We start from the raw sequence: 19,866 nt of genomic DNA, 5'->3' as shown, positions 1-19,866 counted from the left end.
GTAATGAGTAAAAACACTGATGCCGGATAATGTGTTTGTATACGTCGACAAATCAGAAGCTGATACTCTGGCTGTTCGATTTAACCTTATCGCGTTCATATACTTATTTGGAATTCAATTAGTATCATGGAATTTAACTATGAACAATGTAGTCCATGTAGAGAGAAAACTGATTGCTTCGATTATCTAAGTCTTTGACTTTTTTCTTTGTATATCATTTCATATTTTTATGAACATAATTAAAGGATTGTAACATAGGTAGACATCTGTTTCTTCCACTGAATATTATAACAAATACTTTGTAGTCTGAATGCTCAGACTACAAAGGGTTGAGAACAAAGATTGAGGACCTCCTATCATTCATAGTCGCAATGTGAACGCGGCATTAGGTTTTGACTGTGGACGTCCATTTATTTTGCAGCCCGTTACGCTAGAGGTGAAATGTCCGCGGGTACAGTGCCCGCCATTGGATTGCGACGAGAAGATCGCCTTCAGACCCAGTAAGAAGGCATGTTGCAGACAGTGTCCGGCGATGACGCCTAGCACGATCGCAGGAGTTGGGGGCGACACGACACGTTTACCACGGGACCAGGCGGCGCCATCCACTAGGCGCACTGCTGATGAGATACTGGCTTCCGGCGGTTGCAAGTATCCCCTTGGTGGTCCGTATGAGAACGGGATGGAGTGGCATCCACGAGTCCACTCGCACGGAGAAATGAAATGCGTCAAGTGCAGGTGCAAGGTGAGAATCACTGTTTAATAGACACGCGTTTCATTTTTTATCTTTACGAATTTCCCCGCGTGGCGGCGCTGCAGTCGTTTTGATACTGGTTGTAGTTTAAGAATTTTTATTGTACATACTTGGAGAATCTGGGAAGCTTGTAATACATTAATCTGAAGTAATACTTTTTAAGGGTTTTGAAAGTATACAATATGGATAATTTTGTTATCTTACTAGTTATTTGTATTATATGATACTAGATGGGGTTGCAAAACTTCTTAGACTTGAAAGATCTATGTAGATCCTAGATTCTAGTTTAAAGTAAATTGATATAGAGAGATTCGAGAGTTTCAAAAATGTACAATGGTATACGTGACATTTTAATAGGTAATTTTCTTATTAGTACTTATTAGCTACTTCTAAAATTTTATTTGCTCAGATGTATCAAGGTGTATAGCAGGGACTGTGCAACGTGGATAGATGACAGTTATTTGTATAAATAATTGTCCTGTCCTGTTTCCAAGTAGCACCCGGTTTCATGTTCTAATGGTTTTTACAAATTAGTCTAGCGTAACTAATTATGCACGAGGTCTATTAACAATCAGCACCTCGTATCTCACAGGCGCCGCTCTTCCACCGACTACACACCGCTGACTGATTCTTGTATAATCTAATTAAACGCTGTAATAAATCGACTCCGTGGGATTCGTGAGGCCCGTGTTGTAATATGAGATAATTTATTCAAAACACTTGCAAAATTTTTGTAACTTGGAAGAAATATTTAATAAGAAAGCTATTACAAACTATATTATTTATTCAATTATATCATAACCTCTATATAAATAACAATCTTTTCAAAGTAGGATATATAAAAGTTCTAAACTCTAAAAAATGATTCATATATTCTATTTGTCAACTTAAAATACTTCATGTACTTCAGGTTTGTAATTTCAAAGTCTGGAATTGAAGTCAGGCGCTCGAAACGACTCGAGACTATTACTGTTGGCGCGGAGCGCCGCTAGAGTCATTGGAGATTCTTCGTGGTCGATCTACCGTCGTTTTTTCTTTGTTCACGTGCGATAAGTGCGGCAAAGATGAGATTGCGTCGGTGCATGAAAGCGCGGTCCATCGTTCCCGGATCGTGACGGTTTTGTGGCCGCCAATTGGCCACCATTTGACGCGCGGAATGCGAATCCTTTCAATCGACGGTGGCGCTCGTGCGAATTTCGGCGGATTATGATTACACGCCTCGCTGGTAGAGAGGTTAAGGTAGTTTGTAACCGCGACCACTAGAGCCTCGGTGCAATTTGCGGCTGTTGTGAGATTAGGCTGATACGTGATTGTATGAATTGCATTTATAGGGCATTCAGTGCAATCTCACGAAAATACGGATCGAAGGTTTCGATTAGATTGATATTATAGAAATATACGATGCATTTGGTGAACACTTGGTGCAATTGTGGGTAACTAAAATAAATTGTGTTATTAAATGAATCGGTATAATTTTTTAAATACGCGATATAAGATGTGCTGAGAATTAATTTTGAGAATTTGCAAATTAATGCTGTGGATAGTAAATGCAACTTTACGTTATATGAATTACAGGGAAACTAGCATGATCAACATAGTAATTCTATTTATAAACTTAGAAATTAGTTGTAATCGTCAGAGTACCAATGCACTTTGTGGTCACAGGGAAATTGATGGTTTGCACGTGTGCAATTTGCGAAGCTACAAGAAAGTAAGATACAGATGCAAAGATCCAATTATGAGAGTAGCTGAATGATATATCTTAACACATATTATAAACTTACTACTATGTTGTTAGGACAATTGCGGGACTAGACAAAAAATTTTGCAGCGTTCTTCATTATCGATAGTACAGAAAGATAGAACATAGTTGCAAAGTCCAATTACTAATAATGGATTTCTTTTGGTATTGTAATGATGTAAAGTGGATCTTATTGGACGTGTAGTGTTGAGAACTAGTAGCGCGAGATCGTCACGGTACTTTAGCCAGCAAGTGCGACAATTTCCGGTTTACACGATCGCTGGTTACCCTCTCATCAGCTGCATTCCACTCGTGCTTGAAGTTGCTGGCCGACACGATTGAGGAGACACATCTTTACTACCTTTCTAACATCATTGGCAAAATGCATCGAGTAGATACGATTCCGTAAAAGATTTATTTATTTTCAACTAAAAGGTTAGGTTTTTCAAGAAATTCTGGTAATCGACACGCATCACGTTGGCATTTGAAACTTTTAGTTAAAATTTAGAATTTCGTACTAATTTTTCTTTTCACCATCCTTTTCTACATACGTGCTCAATAAAATTTTTTTATAAATAATGTTTCAAATGAAACTAAACGAGTCTAGTATAATGTTTACGACATTATCGCGGTTAAACAATACCGAATATTGAATAATCTATATAAACTAGTGAGATATCTTTTTAAACAATACGAAAAACCGGTTTCCGTGAAACATAGACTAACTTTCTTTCGAATGGAAGTGTACAGGAAATTTCAGGGGCGCCTTGATTTTTTTCGCGGACTCGCGTATCCTTCTTTGGTCTCGGTGCAACGACACTTGTCCAGACGTGTTCTACAAGTTGGAACAAAGGTCGTTCAAGGTTATAGAAGGTTTTAACATTAACGATATATCTATCTTACTAAAAGTACTCAATGGTAATGGTCGTTTGCACTTTCCTTATGATCGAATCTACCAATAACGCCGGAAATTTTATACACAGAAGAACTGACAGTCAATTTTGTGGCTCATTCGCAGGCCTCTTTTTATATTTTGCTAGTCTTATAATGATCAGATTTTTATTTTATTGTACGAATTAAGGATCGTCTACCTCTAATCTTCAGATAGTTATGAATCGACTTAACATTCTCAGTGATTACTATTGCTCGTATACAAACAAACCTGAATAACCTGAAATAAATGAATAAATAACAGACTAGTTCCATAAAAGCTTTAAATCAAATAGTAAAAGATATCAAAACTTGGAAATCTTTTAAATGACAAATGGTGGAAACCAGTTATATTTTATGATTTAAACATGATAAAATATTTTATTTTAAAATTTTAATTGTCACGCTATTCGTATTAGAAGATTTCCAATACATGTGAGTAAATAATTAATTATTGGCCGCGATTCAAATAAGGAGGAAGAAATTCTTCCGAGCATTTTCGTTCGCATTTCGTCATTTATGCGAAGATCTCATCGATGAAACAGCTTGCGACTTGCTTTACTTCTACTCGCACGGCTTCGCAATATATACTCGTTAGAAGTTTTTCAATGGTAGCCCCGTTGTGATATCCAGACACGGCCACGACCAGAAACCTTTAAGGAGAAAACCTTTAACCGGACTCGTTCGCCTGGACCGACCCAAAAGAGTCCATCCATTACGATGAAAATGGAACGCAGCCACGGATTGTGCGTGCGGACCAACACTACATGGGGAAAAAGTATTGCTATTTTCCGATAGTTGTAATTGTTGATAGTTGTAATGTTTCTCTATTATAGATTCGTTTTAGCATCCACTACGTCATCTCAATTATATGTAGGTTAGGTTTGTGTCCTCTGAAAGAAAAATTACATTTACTATTATTGTACCTAGGTTAAGTTTGTGTCTTCTAATAGAAACATGCCTTACTTTTCTTACGTCTTCCATATCTAATAATCGTTTTGAACGATCTATCGTATCTCACTTAAGGTTATTTCACATGCTGAATACATTTATCTAGGTTAGGGTTAGATTTCCTGGAAAAAGTGCATTACTATCATTGTGTCTTCCATGTTGTACACAATTATAACATATATATAATATATAACATATATATATATATATATATATATAATAACATATCGTAAAAACATAACCAACGACGCGATAAAAAAAGCTCGATATTTATATAAAAATTACGATTTATATAAAAAAACGCGATGCCCAGATCTAAATTGAAAAATGGCGTCGGTTCTAAAGCGGATTTCGCCGTATGTCTGAATGTTTGCAGAATGGCGAGGTCAGGTGCGACAGGAAACGATGTCCACGGGCGCTATGCAACACGATCGCGCACCAGATAAAACGCGGCGAGTACGTGGCAGACGGTGATGACTGTTGTACGGTCCAGTGTCGCCGGGCGAGACGTCATCATCGTAACAATCATCATCCAGCTCGGCATTCGGTGACACCACGTGAACTCAGCTGAGTAGTTCCAGCCGCTGCTACCAAGCTTCCTTCGAGCAGTATCCTGGTCCACGGTAATGCTCCTGGACCTCGTTTCTCTCTATAGCCATCGATTAGCCATGCCGTAGTCGTCGTCATCGTCGCTACTTTCGATTCCAAAGCGATTCTAGAGCGACCGGGAAGCTATGAGAAAGTAATAGAAGTGAATTAGTATCAGAAGCCTACATTCAAATCAAGAAGTATGGAGAAAATTACAGATGGTTTTTACAGTCTGCCAGCACCATCGATTGTACAGTTTCAGAGACACATATTGTTTGAAAACTAGCCTCTTTGGATTAATGAACGTTGTAGAACAATATGGAAGGCATATCATTAGGTTATGCAAGATCCAAGATTCAATTTATGCAGGGACGAGATTAAACGAAGCCATCTAGGCGAAATAAGGGGCAGAGAGGCACCTCGGTCTGTATATTGTATGAAGTTGGTCAATTTGGTCGGTTTTGAATAAATCGCCTGCAAAGTCTGCTATCTCTCCATATGGTAACCAATAATGATTTTCCAGAATTTATGATTGAATAATCATCCTAAACAAGTGTTCTGAGAGAGGATGCTGGAAATGCACGGCGTCATATCCATCGCAGCAGCCATCCTTAAGAAAAGGAGGATCTATGAAGAAACAATTGGTGCTCATTTTGAATGCTATATTCGGGAATGATAAATCGCAGCCGGAAGATGGTAATCAGTGAAACAGAAAGATTCGCTGCTGGGATGATCGGTGGCCATCGCAGGAAGCCATAATAATGATAATATCAATAACAATATAGTGCGAGCACGGCAAAACAGGAAGGAACGTGGATCGTTCTCGTCAGACGTTATTCTTATATTCTCGTCGCTTGCTCGGTTATGCGCTATAGAGTCCCTTGCAGCACCCACAACCAGACTTTTATTAATCAATTGGCTCTCATCAACGGACCAACGGACCGGAAGCCAACTGCTCTCTATCTTCGAATGACCTCTCGCATACACGTACGTATGCTATGCACACGTTTATATTCGTATACATACATATGTACATATGTGTACGTATATTATATAGTATGACGGGTGTATTGGAAGAAACAGCTAGAAGAAGAGAAAGAGAGATTCGAAAATGAAGAAAAAAACAAATCTGGAGAAAGCTTTTAATTATTTGATTTCCAAATTTTAATCTTTCGATCAAGATTATTTCAGGGAATTTTGTATTCTCTGCCGTATTATTTGTTTTAGTTCCGATTCTAATTTCCATATTCGTTAAGCCTATCTCTTCTTTTTCGTCTGCAAAGACTTCTTACTTTTTAAAACCTGCTGAATCTTTTTTAATGCTATACTCACTCTTATCAATTCAGATATGTTACTCTCAGTCTCTTCTATCCCAAAATGGCTCTATCCGGTGTACGTTACCTTTCATTTCATCTCCTGGTTTGCATTTTGGCGGGACGCGAGCTCGTTTCCGGTCTGCTGCTCTGATTTCTGGAGAGAGTTATTTTCATTATTACTTTATTGTAATCAGAGCAATCGAAGAATCTCTCTCCTCATTTCGCTACATTTATTTTTTAAATGAAAGTTGGCTTCTGGAGAGAGTTTAAAGTCGTGGCGGCAAGTACAGAGCCCTACTGTACCCACCAACCTTATCGAGTTACCCAGCAACCAAAGAAGACTGAAGAACCTCCGATGGTGGCATCAGTTATCATTATAGCGCAAAAACACGCTAAGGTTTATATCACACTGTATTAGCTCCACGCAATTTATTACTGCTACGGATTATTATTATTATTATTATTATTATTTTTATTATTATTATTATTATTATTATTATTATTATTATTATTACCATTAACGGTGATATCAATGTCGTTAATGTTATAGATCATTATTCATTTTCATCAACTTCGTTTCACCATTGTTTCATCATCGTTCATCTTATCGTTTGCGATTCATGGTATTCATCGTCACTGAAAATTTGTTTTACATTATCATGATTGTCATTATGATTATTATTAATATTTCTATTACTATCTTTAATAGTATAAATAATATTGCTATTATTTTATTAAATATTCACCGCTACTATCAACACTATATCCACTAATCGCGATTATTATTGTTAAATATTAATTGAATGCGACATCTTAAATGACTCGGCCTGTAATCTCATGGAAATGGCTTCTCTTGTAACTTATAAGAGTATTTATTGTTAGGTTCTTTAAATTATTCGATAGTGAATTTTAAATAAAAAGTGGAGGATCGCGGCTATAATCTCGATTCAAAGTCTGTGTATGTGTTACAGAGAATTTGAAAAATCGGAGTTAGGTAAGGATAAAATTGAGAGTCGCCATCTTTAAACATACAAGGGTGCATGTTATTTGAATGAATGTGTAGAACTGCGTCAGTTTTTTTTATGCGTATGTCGATTGATGAAAGCGTTTATAAAAAGATAGAACATTCGTAATCGAATAGAAAAAGATACTATGCGATATAGAGGGAGAAGGGGTATTTGTAAAAATTGTATAACGATCCTAACTTATCGTTCTCGCAATTTCGATCAATTTTGCTTGGCAGTTCACATGAAACCATTTTTTCTTCTTTATGTCATGCAAGAATATAAACAACAAGACGTGAAAGAAACAATTTTATCCAGTTTTGTAACATTTTAGTATTTTGTACATGCGAGTGGTTCACCGTTCGAGCGGAAATTTCGCAAATTAGAAGCGAGCGAAGGCGAACATTTAAAGAACACAATGAAAAATATAGTGAAGTATAGAAGTTCTGATACTGACTTCGATCTATTTTAAATAGATAATCTCAATTTTTTTAAATTATGTAGTGTCCGAACTCTTTCGCTATATTAACTTTTAATCTGCATTGTGACGCACTAGTCACGGATTTGTCGTTCTTCTGCATTTCTTTATGATCTAGTCTAAGCGTCTGGAGTGTTCATTTGGGCAAGCTTGCGGAAAACGAGCGGTGATCCGATCGCTGATGAAAGACGAGATGAAAACACGGGTAGCGGTTTTATGCGTAGCCCCGGCAGCTGGCAGACCTGCTTACTTTCAACACTTTTGATACAGCACTTTTTCCAATAGAGCGTGCACACCAGCAGAGTGTCTACCGCTTTACATGGTCAACAGGTTCAAGATAATACAATGAAAGGTGCAACATGTATTACAAAGAGAGTTTCATTTAACAAATTCTACGTTTTTTTGTACACTCGTTGTTTATATTTATTTGTAATTGTCGAGTATGTCCATAAAAAACGAGTTTGTTTTACTACTTGTGATAAACAAATATTTTGTCAATACTATGATAATTTGCTAATTTCGAATGTATCTTTCACATAAAAAATTAACAAAATATAATTTAGCTAATGTTTGTCAGAATATTCAACGATTTCGAATATTTAAAAAATAAAAGAGTGAACTGTCCATACAAATGTTATCTAAATTCTGCTGAAACGATATATATTTTCTTCTATAATAATCCAAATTAACTCATAATTGTAAAAAAGATGTCTATTTTATATGACAAACTAGATTTTTGTTCTTATAATTCACAATATTTTTACAAAATATGAAAATATTTCACGATGGACAGATACTAGAATATTTCTTTCGGAATTCTATTCGTTCAATGCGGCTCTCATTGTAAAGTAGATATACGTAGAACAATTTTTAGAGGGTAAATGGCAGTCTTGATCCAGTGGGAACGATTAGAAGTTACTCCGTGCGACACGAACACCACCTTTCTTGGTGCTACGACAGCTGAACGGTAATGTAGCCTGATACCGAACAGATTTGGAGCGTTTGATATGTGAGAAACTTTGTGAACATTCGAGACTATCCATGCCTTAATAATTGTTAACGTACATATATTTAATTGATTATAAAACCCTTAACGGTGATCGATTATCAATGTTTTTTGTACATAGGCGTATATACATAATATGTAATGAGAATCACGACGACTACTATAAACGAGCTATTAATATTGCGACTATTCTTTATTATTAATAATATTTATGTATTATTATATAGAATCTTCATGCCTCATCAAACTCTTCGACAATATCAATGATGCTTATTATTATTAATATTAACATTATTTTATTCTATTTTATTATTATTGCCATTATATATAAATATTATTTTCACAATTATTTAAAGTCATCTGTACTCGTCCTGTATCGTAATACTGTATCGTCCTGAGAATACATTAAGCTCGCATTATTTCTTTTTTCTTATTTTGTTAATTAATAGAAACATGCCGATTTGTTTTGCCATCCATATTAAATAATCGAGCTTTATTACAATCAATACCGAAATTAATAAATTGAATAAATGGCGGAGCATATCATATTCGATGTATGATTGTATAGATGAATAATCGAATATATAAATCTATAGATATATACATTTCTTAGATGGATGTCATGCGATAATGTCAATTTGTAAATGTATGTAAATTATTATGTAAGAATCGCGGAGACAACGCGTTTTTATAGTGCCTTAAGAAGTTTTAATTAACAATCGAAGCGATCAGTACGGAATCTGTCTAGTGGATAGACAGTACATTCAGACAATACATCTCATAGTAAATTAAGTGTAAAATATTGTTGATAAAACCAAGTCTATTTTTTGAAAGTTCAATTTAAATATGGTACACGATCAGTTGGAATTGTTCATTTGTTAATACGAATCGTTAATCTTGTATATTTAAAAGATGGTGATATTTTGTACTATGCCAAAACGATTGTCAATTAAATCGTAATTAATCGTTAATCCGCTAGAATCATTTGTTATTTCGACAAGCTTGTTGTAATTGCATTACAGGTACATGATTGTATGTGTACGTGTATTATTATTCGACGAAAACAAGTCAGAGAGAGAACGAAAGCAAATGTGAGAATGAGAGAGACGCGTGTAACCAATTGTTGATATTGCTAATTACTGCAATAAAACGTATAACTGAACATAAGTAAATAATTATATTAGAGGTAATTGTATGCCGATTTCAGTATTTCCATTAATAAACAAATACACTTGATTGAGTCTTGTTTGTGCATCTGTGTTATTGATTGAAAGACATAACATTACAGATTACATGCATTTAACATTAGCGTTGGTAAGGCGCCTATTGTGCTTAAACCAGTCAAACAGCGGTGAAAATGAGAGTTGCAAAGCTTCATATAATATAGATAGTAATATTCAGAATAATATGTCCGTCTTAGCTTTGTCTGTACATTTCTAATAAATCCTTATTACATTAAAAATAATGTCCAGTATAATATCAAAAAAATTGCAAGTAATTAAATAAGTTTAGTAAGTTAGTTAAAACTTGCGTTATGTTTAATACAGAGAATATAATAGAGATTTAAGACGTATAATATACTAGTAGTTATTATACACAATAATTGAACATGATGGACACCTCGAATTCACAATCCAAGGAGACGTAATAGTAACTTTTCTTTATTATGTTCTATAGCTTCGATTGTGACACGTATCTCAAAGCATCATCTAGAGCACGCAAAATAAGGTCGACCTTGTTAGGCGTAGCATTAATCCCTAGCAATCCAATTCGCAAAATTTTCCCTTCAGTCTGTCCTAAACCTCTGCTGATTTCCACTTTGTACCTATAGAAACCATAATGATCTTAAATGACTCAAATTTTTATTTTACAACTACAATATACTCAATATACAAAACACTTAATTACATGGTAAGTATTTTAATTTTAGAATCTATGAAAAAATTACAATAAGTTGATTAGAATTTGTAAAAGGTACTTACTTTTGCATGCAACGTTGTACAATGATCCTATCGTCGACGCCAGGTGGCAGTTCTATCAAGATAACCGTAGATAATTGATACTGTGGAATTTTCACATAAGATCGAAGACGCCGTAATTCAAGACCCTTCCTTAATCTGGCAGCTGCGCCAGCGTGTCTGATCCAAGATGCTTGCAGCCCCTCGTCAGCGATTTCCGCCAACGCTTCGCGAAGACCATAAATAAGCGTAGCGCTTATGGTGTGATGATACAGGCGATTCTCGTTCCCAAAACACTTCCAATAATTTCCGAGAAGGGTCATATCCAAGTAATAGGACATAGGCTTGGTCTTCCTTTGAAACAATTTCTTCCTATTGCAACAAAGGAAGAGTGTAAGACGAAATTGCCGGAAACATTTGCCGCCTCGTAATAGTCGAGTGTGTGGAAAATTAATAGCAAGCAATTAAGAGTAATGGCCGGAAATTAGTAATAATAATAGAAAATTGATACTAAGATGAGAGAGCAAATGTGTGCAACGAGTTTATGCGTTAATAATCGAGGCGAACGTAACCTCGTTGACAGACTTAGAAAAAGAAGTGAAAAAATTAGTAAATGGACAGAAGTAACTTTTTATTATAGAAGTGGGTTTCTTCATAATGGATGAGCCTTGACAGACAATACCGATGTCCTATTTAATTCAAAAGGCGTCAGACTATCATTGAATAAGAATTCACTGGAGCCATCTGCGGTTATGAATCACAGAAGGATCGAATGGGTTACGCGAGAGCGCGAGTCACCATGATGACATCACGGATTGGATTGTTATTCACAGGAGATCACTAAAAGTCCCAATTCTTAGACCATCTTCATGGGTGTTTTCTATGTGAGAGTTGCGGTTTGGGTGTTATAAAAGGAAACCGCAATACGTACTCAGCTCGTGGACTAAACGAAATAGGTGCTAATCCTGGAGGGGCGCCGAGAACTTTTTGACTGCCTGAGTAAACTGCATCGATGCCCCAAGAATCCATAAAGAACGGTTCTCCGCACAGTGACGCAACAGTATCAACGATAAGAAGAGCATTGTATCTGGAAGAATTTCTTTTATTTTATCAATTTTACAAACACGTTTCTAATTATATTCCTTTCTGATAGCATTCCATAAACTGCAACTTAAACTAATGGCAAACATAAAAAATGTCTTAAATAACAAAATTACCTGTGAACAAGATCGCCAAACCCTTCTAATGGTTGTTTTAAACCAGTGGAGGACTCAGCTTGTACCATGAATACCGCGACTGGATTGTACACTTGCAAAGCTGTTTCCAATTGTTTCAACGTAACAGCAATAGTGTGTTCTTTTTCTATCAGTTTTACCTATATTTTAAAATTCATACACTATTTAAATTCAAATACTGGTGAGTTTTTTAATTTTTATGTTGGTCCCCTTGAAACTGTACTACCTACATTTGCACCAATTCGAGTAGCCATGTCAGCCGCTCTTTTACCCCAAATTCCATGCTTGACAATGAGCACAGTTTCTCCAGGTTCAAGTAAATTTGTTAAGCACGCCTCCATACCGCCATGACCTGACGCACTTAACGCCAAAGTGAGTCTATTATTCGTTTGAAATATGTATTGTAGACCTTCCTTAATCTCATCCATCAACTAGAAATTAACAAAACATATTTTGTCACTGACAATGATCAGTCTACTTCTATTTTGTACCTAAACAAAAAAAAATTATTACCTGACAAATTTCCGGATGAAGGTGGCCTATAATTTGATTCTGAAGAGATTGAAGAACTCGCTTCGAACAATTAGTCGGCCCGGGGCTCGTTAAAGTTTTTATCGGTAACTGCAGTTTGGTTTGAAGTATCTTTGGTGGGTACTTGCGAACAGCCAATTGATTCCATTCGCATTGCATTTCGATTTCCTTTTTTAAATTTTCTAAAAGAAACTAGAAATTTTCTATAAAGTAAAAGATGACATATAAATAACTCATCATTTTTACGTCACCTTTCTTTCTATGAGTTACCAAAATGATAATTTAATCTTGATATCAGTGATAATGTATTAAGAGATGCTACTTCCAGTTGTTATAATATCGAATAATTTAATATATCGAATTTAATATAGTACAAATTTTATTTGAAAATAATGGTAAAATTTCTGTATGGTATCATTAAATATGCATAAAATACGCTATAGTTCCGGTTCTAAATTATATGTATATTATTCCCATTCTTTTTTGTTTGTTATTGCATAATAATATGGCATGATACTTATGTTTATTATGAATATGCTGTCACTTACAACTTCCACTTACGCGTTGCGTGCCTGTCGGAACTCTTATCAGCGCACGATTTTGTGTTGACAATTATTAAACCAGTACTGTTGACGCGATCAAAGTGTATAACATACTGAAATCTTTCCCGCAGTTAAGTATTTTATCTTACCATGGTTGTAGCAGACTTATGAAATCGTAGAATACGTGATAAACTTTGATAAACTGGTATAATTTTAGTTTATGTTCTTTATAAACAAATCGATAATGTATAACATGTTTATTCGACGTGGAATCGCATTGATAAGGATATTTGACATATGGAACATATAGTATATATGGATGAGAAGTTATTAATTTACAATCAAATACTTAATAAGGGTATATGTTACATATCGAATAAAGTATTTCGACGTTTATCAATTTATCCAGTGAACTTGCAGCATAAAGAAATCTCTTTATTGAACGATGAAAATAGTTGGATACGCTACTGCTGCTTGATAACCTCCTCAATCCGATCATAATTTGTGTAAGTAAGACGACTGTGGACTTAACATATAGTTATTGATTTGTTTTTATGAATTAGTTAAACTATAAATTTTATTTTAAATCTAATCAAATTTTTATTAATAATAATTTAGAAAGATTAATGCTGTTAATTTATAAATTTCGTTGTCGTATTTAACATGTGCAAAGTATTAATGTCTATTTTAATATAAGATATAGGTTCCATATATATATCTATATGTAGATTTATGTACAGCTTCATATTAATTTGGATTATAAGGATAGATGTAAGTAATTGTATATATAGCTAACAGAGGTTAGGTTAAGTTATGATTATTATTATGATTATTATTATGTATGTGTTTTTGTTTATGAGCAAGTTTCTGTCTATTGTTCTATTCTACTATTATATATGTCTTTCTTTATATGTAAGTTTCGTGTTTATTATTCTGACTTATTTTGTATATGTAATTGGAAGTCATCGTAAAGCCGGAAGACAGGCGGAAATAAAGATATATATATATATATATATATATATATATATATATTAATGCCCATATTTGCAGTAATAATACTATAGAAAATTTAATAATTAAAAATAAGAAACATGAATTTGGTAGACATTTATTTGAACATTATTTGTAAAAAATATTGGACCTATGTATTTATGCTAACCATAGTTACAGAAAGTAGGATCACAGATAAGACAGCACATCTTCAAAAGATAACTAAACAAAGAGAGACTTCATTCATAACTATCACCGGCTTTCGCACCTGCTTTCAGTTCACTCAGTACTTACGCTTATTCGCTTCTAAAGTTATCACACGGCACCTTACTTTTAGTACATTTTACCACACTTTACAATGGCATGTACTAATATTCGTTTTATCTATTCATAACAATTACAAGTGCAAACGAATGTTCTTAACATTATTAATATATATAACTTTGTTGCCAAACATGTCATTATATAATTAATAAGCGGAAAAAGATAACTAATATATATTTTCGGACAAAGTATACGATTGCAACAATTGTAAAAAGATGCGCGATAAAGTGCTATTTCAAAACTAAATTAGCACGTGTCCATTAGAGGGGGACATTAATCTTATCTATTAGATAGTTAGGATGGATTAAATTATGTAGATTAAATGCAAAATATTTTTTATATAATACATATGTATTTTTGTATAAGATATCGTAACATGAATCCGTAAAGATCAATAAATAAAATAAATAAACTTTGCGTTAAAAATATTTATAAAAGGATTTCATGTTATGTATACTTCTAACGACAGATCAAACGCTATCTTCGCAGTAGCGATCTCGTTTCTCATTTTTCTTTCCTAAGTTTCCTTCTCTTTCTCCTTTCCCCACTTCCCCTTTTCCTTCCTCCCTTTATTTACCTTTTATGTTCCTTATCTACTTTTTTTCTCTTCTTCAGACTTGAATTTCATAAAGAACATAGGTAAACAGTATGTTTGTGCAATACAGTATCGAGTTCTAGTATCCAAGTAAGGAATATAAAGTATAAAAAATAGGGAAAGTCCCGTAAACTATGGGGCAACTCGTGGACAGCACTGATTCAGAATATGGAATGGTAAGACGTGCTAATGGAAAAAATGAATGCGTGTTTAAACGCTTTTTGTTGTCGTGGTAGGTTCGCTATTAGCTTCCTAAATGCGATGAGTCGTTATCAGATCCGCTTCAGGTTACGTTTATCAAAACTTCTTTCGTGCCCATTTGTGAAGCATTATATTATAGTTTCTTCTCGCACGTGATCCTGGACACGTAGTCAGAAGATTATGATTCCTTTATTTTTAGCGGAATCTAAACAAATTTACGAAAATTTTAAATATAAATATAAATAATTATATTAAAATAACTGATTCCACGATTGGTATAGTTGATTAACCAATTTCATTTATGCATTTTAGAATGTGTACAATTAAAAAATTATTATTTTCCAAATGAATATAAATAAAAATCGCATACTCGAAACGCGTATTTAGGAAGAGCCAAATTGAAATATACAGATATGCGTGCGCTTTTTACGCACCATATTACAAAATTCTTCCGAAGGAAAACATATTTAACTACAGGAAATATATATATAGGAAATAATATATAAATATATAGATTCTGTACAATTAATTTAATTAAAAATCTACCTTTCTCATTTTCTGGTTAACACGCAGATTAGCAGTTTAGTTTTACTGTTATCATTTTGTAGAAGGTTGCATAGTTGACTGGTTACGATAAATCATTCAATATAGGCTGTAGGTAAAAAGCATTATGTAGTTCACGGTTCTAGCAAGAACAAATTCCTTGATGCGTATTCAATGTACATATCTAGAAGCTCATAACGGAGCGCTGGCACGGCATTCCTTTCGCTAGAACACAAAGAAAATACATAGATAGGCGTTGCGTTGGCATTAACACATCAAGAAAGGAATTTCAAATATCTGTTTTATTTTGCACAATCTTTTTAAATTGATCAAAGTATGCCATACGTACTATTTTTGTAATCGTATTCTTACTTATACTCTGTTACAAAGTTTTGCAAGTAAAACATCTAATTTTTTATCATAAAAGTATGAAAAGATATACATGCGTATATTTCAAGTTACAAAGTTAAGACAAAAAGCGATTCAACAATAAATATAATATCTGACATTACCAGCAATCTTCATAATTTCATAGAAATGACACTTTTAAAATTACAATAATAAATCTCATGCTTGTATACGTTCTTTTTCCAGTCGAGCGAACGATAATTTTTCCAGCCGATTAAAAACTCAAGATCCTCTGTCGGCTAAGCAAACCAACGAAAATGCAGATCCACGGAGGGTCAAGTTCGGTTGCTCGACATCATCTTCCCCTTCCATCGTATTCCACCTAGCTCTTAGCTCCCACCCACTTAAGTTCCCTTTATATATTCGTCTCTCTCACACTCATCCAACCATTTCTCTTCGCATTTTACTTCCCTCTTCTGTTCTCCCTTCGTTGGAGTCCCTGGTGTTAAACTGCTAGCAGTAAATACCCTTCCATGGACGTGAAATTGGCCGAAATGACTGCAAAGTCGAGGAGAAAAGAGCAAGTGGCAAGAAGGGCGTACAATAAATTTTCATCGGTACTTCAAAGACCTGTGATAGGTTTTTCGTTCGTGAGCGAGCGAACAGCTTGTGTGTGAGAGCATATACATGTAGGTATGAGTTAGGCGTGTGTTCGTGATGGGTTCGGGTCCGGTGGTAACCGGACTACGGCATTCATACACGAACGAGAGATCGTGCGTGACTGGTCGGTCGGTATATAGTCGGTTTATAGCTGCGAGTGTGTGCCCGTGTGTATGTGTCCCTAACCTGCTCGTACGTGTGCAGAGATTAGCGTGTATTGAGCGGGCGTGCACGTGCGCTACCGCAGCCGTGTCTGTCTGTGTGCCACGCTCCCGAGCCAGGAGACAACGAAACAATGGAACGTCGTCGTCGTCTCGGGTCCGAGTAGCGAGGCGAGCGGGTGGATTGTACTTGGTCTGCTTGTTCGTTCGGGTCTCGTACATCCACGAAACCGTACATGCACCGGGGATTTCTGAAGACGGTTTTCAGGCTCCCAGCGATTCGAGAACCGCTTGCTCGTGACTGCCCCCTGGCGTACTTGTTTCTCAGTAGAGGCCGGGCCGCGACCAAGGAGGAACGCTTTGTGTGTTGGCCTGGAGAGATTCGTGAAACGTTCACATTGTGAAAGTTTGTTAACGCGTGTGTTTACTACTGTGTTTCGTCAGAGGTTTTATATGAAAATAAAACATAAAGTACATCTAGATTATATACATCACCGTGATCATAACGAGGGTGTTTTTAAAGCGCGCGTGAGAATCGTCGATCGATACTGGATCACGGTAGCCAAGGAAACGCACAGAACGAATCACCCGGCATGTGAGTGTACATAAGTACATATATCTTTCCACGAGCAGTGTTTACCGACAGAAGAGACGAATTTCGTATGGAATCGGTATCATTCGTTGATCTTCGTCCCTGGAAAACTAATTGTAAAACGCGCCTCATGGGATCGTAATCGCAGTAATCGTCCACTGATTGTCACACCGATGTGGCTGTGTGTCCTTTGGCTCATCTGAAACCTTAAGTTTGTACAATCGACGAGTGATTATCGATTCGTTCGAATAAATGAATCGAGTGTATTTAAGTGTTCATGATTTAAGAAATCCGTGCAGTCGACGCACTTTCTTTGGTTTGGTGTCGCCGCCTCGTACTCTCTCGCTCCCTTTCATCTTGCATTCCCTTCGACCATCCTCCTGTCCCTATCTTCTCTTTGCGATCCTCTCTTTCTGTTTTTCTCACTATCTTCGTCTACCTCTCGCTCCTTGTCCCTCCTTTCTCTACTCCATTCCTCGGTCGACCGGTCTCTCAAGGGGGCGTGCTTGGCCACATTCAACAATGAGCGAACGCAAAACTATCTAAGCACGAGGCGCGAACGAATGGTTCTCCCTGTGTTTTCTGACTGTGTGTGGCCCGATCTTTGCCCCGCGAGTGTGTTTACTCCCGTGATACGGTCGCTCGACCCCTTTTTTCCGGATTTCAAATGGATTCACAACGGTCAATAATAACTTAACCAGAGGATCGCCTTTTCAGCGTACATCACTTTTCCGCAAGGTAAGTGTACCAATGTTGTTATCTTGTGTATATATCTTCTTTTCAAGTAACAGTAAGGATTTCGTTTATTTTAATAAGTTTATGCTTAGTATTAATGAAACATATTGTTCTGAAATACATTGAATCGCTTCTAATATATACGATAGCTTACGAAATTATTTAAATACGTATAGGAGCTTTTTATGAATACGTTATATGTTATACAACATACTAGTAGTGTGAGGAGACTTAGTTATCATTGTACATAAATGTTTTCTGTGACAAGTGTTCAAATATTTCTGAAGTTTGAATTACTTTGAACATGATTTTATTCCTTAAAACTTTATAAGGCTCGGCAAGTCTTAAAATTCTTGATACATATATAATTATTTGTTTGTGTTCAGAACAATTTGCGTGTACGTCGAATACAAGGAACAGTTGAAATCTGTGATACCCAGACGATTCATGGAATAGATAAAATTCACAGTGTGCTCAACTTCAACTTTTTGAACCTTAGCTCCTACTATCGAAATTAATAAAAACAAATGGGAGTTCCCTGAAGCAATGTAACAACAGTTCACAGTTTAAAAAAAATGGAGGGGGCGACAGTTAGAAAATTTATTATAAGATCTATCCAGTTATTCGAATTGCCATGTCTTCCGATGCATCCGAATAAACAGAGATTCGGCGTAGTCTCCATGCTTTTTTGTAACACGTTGTTTCGATGTGCGCGATATCATCATGTATTAACTGATCTGATCATTTCAATTAACTTCTTAAACCAAAAAGACTTCTCTCACAAAAAGAAGTTAACTTTCAGCGAGTTTTTCTTTAATCCTATTAAATTGCCAAATTACTTGTCAAATCGATAATGTTTCTTTCGAACAAGTTTCTCAATCCGGATCGAACGTGTGCGTCTGTTCGCAGACTGTGCGTCGCGGTGTATCGGCTTTGATTCATAATCTTTGAACCAATAGGTATCATGTTCCCATTTCGAAATACCATTACTTCGTGTGATAGATCGTGAGAAACGTTACGGGTCTATGAAGATAGTTATCGTTCTTAGAGATATCGACACACGGTCACGCTAAAAACGAAAATCCTTGTTGTTATTATTGTAGAATTCTATTTATTTGAACTTATGGTAGGACAAACAGTTCACGGAACTGGAATTCATATAGTGGATACTTTTCATAAACTTCTCAATTTTATTACGTCAGTCCTCTTGCACAATAATTCATCAAATAATAATAGTAGTGAATTGACAAGTAAACCATAGATTATGAATTTTTCTTTTACGATTTTATAATTTTTCATCAAGTAGGATAGTCAATATGAATAAAGTCAAAATCATACGATCAAGTAACCTATAACATATAAAATTGACTCGGATAATTTCATTCTTATTATTATTAAACTCATTACAACTGGATAAAGGCAGAATTATAACCTCTAAAGTTAATTTGAAAAATTTCATTCGTTTCATTATTAAACTCGCTAGAGCTACGTAAGGATATTTTATTAATAGTAGTAATTTATAACTTATATAATTTCATCAGTAATATTAGTTCAATTGCGCAAGGAAGTTCAAGGTATGTGATTAGTGTCCAATTTAAAAACGTCCAGCATTATATTAAATCTTTTTTTAATTCATCTATTTTCTTTTCAATTTATATAGTTATATGATATAACTCCTGAATGGAC

General features: G+C 35.3%; 3 protein-coding genes across 21 annotated transcripts in view; 2 read left to right on the top strand and 1 right to left on the bottom strand.

The window, feature by feature from the left end:
• sog (chordin short gastrulation) overlaps positions 1-10,006 on the top strand; it is a 100,523-nt gene extending 90,517 nt beyond the window's left edge. For 14 of the 16 annotated variants that reach the window (XM_069118849.1, XM_069118787.1, XM_069118749.1 and 11 more), the window contains 2 exons: positions 422-742; positions 4,750-10,006. In XM_069118849.1, the coding sequence (XP_068974950.1) occupies positions 422-742; positions 4,750-4,944 (516 nt within the window). In that variant the 3' untranslated portion in view covers positions 4,945-10,006. Of the gene's footprint in view, positions 1-421; positions 743-1,160; positions 1,338-4,749 lie in introns of those variants that run through there. The other 2 variants (XR_011173848.1, XM_069118738.1) reach the window with 2 other exon arrangements.
• Agxt (Alanine-glyoxylate aminotransferase) lies at positions 9,998-13,167 on the bottom strand. 3 transcript variants are annotated; one of them, XM_069119107.1, is made up of 7 exons: positions 13,038-13,167; positions 12,472-12,692; positions 12,189-12,389; positions 11,941-12,098; positions 11,655-11,810; positions 10,748-11,095; positions 9,998-10,590 (listed from the first exon to the last, which is right to left on the bottom strand). In XM_069119107.1, the coding sequence occupies exons 2-7, from the start codon at positions 12,646-12,648 to the stop codon at positions 10,437-10,439; spliced, it is 1,194 nt and encodes a 397-aa protein (XP_068975208.1). In that variant the 5' UTR covers positions 12,649-12,692; positions 13,038-13,167; the 3' UTR covers positions 9,998-10,436. The 3 variants fall into 3 exon arrangements, with proteins under 3 accessions (XP_068975208.1, XP_068975217.1, XP_068975227.1); XM_069119116.1 differs by having other exon boundaries at positions 12,472-12,681; positions 13,038-13,160; XM_069119126.1 differs by having other exon boundaries at positions 12,472-12,671; positions 13,038-13,160.
• Positions 13,168-16,525: 3,358 nt separating this feature from the next.
• Positions 16,526-19,866, top strand: part of LOC138182593 (rho guanine nucleotide exchange factor 10) — a 48,069-nt gene continuing 44,728 nt past the window's right edge. Inside the window, exon 1 of one of the 2 annotated variants that reach the window (XM_069118624.1) lies at positions 16,526-18,183. The gene's annotated coding sequence lies outside the window, so the exon portion shown is untranslated. The remainder of the gene's footprint in view (positions 18,184-19,866) is intronic. The other variant, XM_069118615.1, reaches the window with a different exon arrangement.

The sequence above is a fragment of the Bombus flavifrons genome, chromosome 1, assembly GCF_040668555.2.
Source record: "Bombus flavifrons isolate JBK064 chromosome 1, iyBomFlav1_principal, whole genome shotgun sequence".
NCBI classification, from domain to species: domain Eukaryota; kingdom Metazoa; phylum Arthropoda; class Insecta; order Hymenoptera; family Apidae; genus Bombus; species Bombus flavifrons.
Note: the sequence above shows the minus strand (reverse complement) of the source record. Positions and strands in the feature narration are given on the sequence as shown.

What these genes read in the sequence shown, in the direction of transcription:
- Agxt (XM_069119107.1), bottom strand. Translation starts at nt 12,648, where the DNA reads ATGCAATGCGAATGGAATCAATTGGCTGTTCGCAAGTACCCACCAAAG. An exon ending in TTCATCCGGAAATTTGTCAG is followed by an intron (nt 12,390 to 12,471) that starts GTAATAATTTTT and finishes GTTAATTTCTAG; the next exon opens with TTGATGGATGAGATTAAGGA. An exon ending in GTACAACGTTGCATGCAAAA is followed by an intron (nt 10,591 to 10,747) that starts GTAAGTACCTTT and finishes TGGTTTCTATAG; the next exon opens with GTACAAAGTGGAAATCAGCA.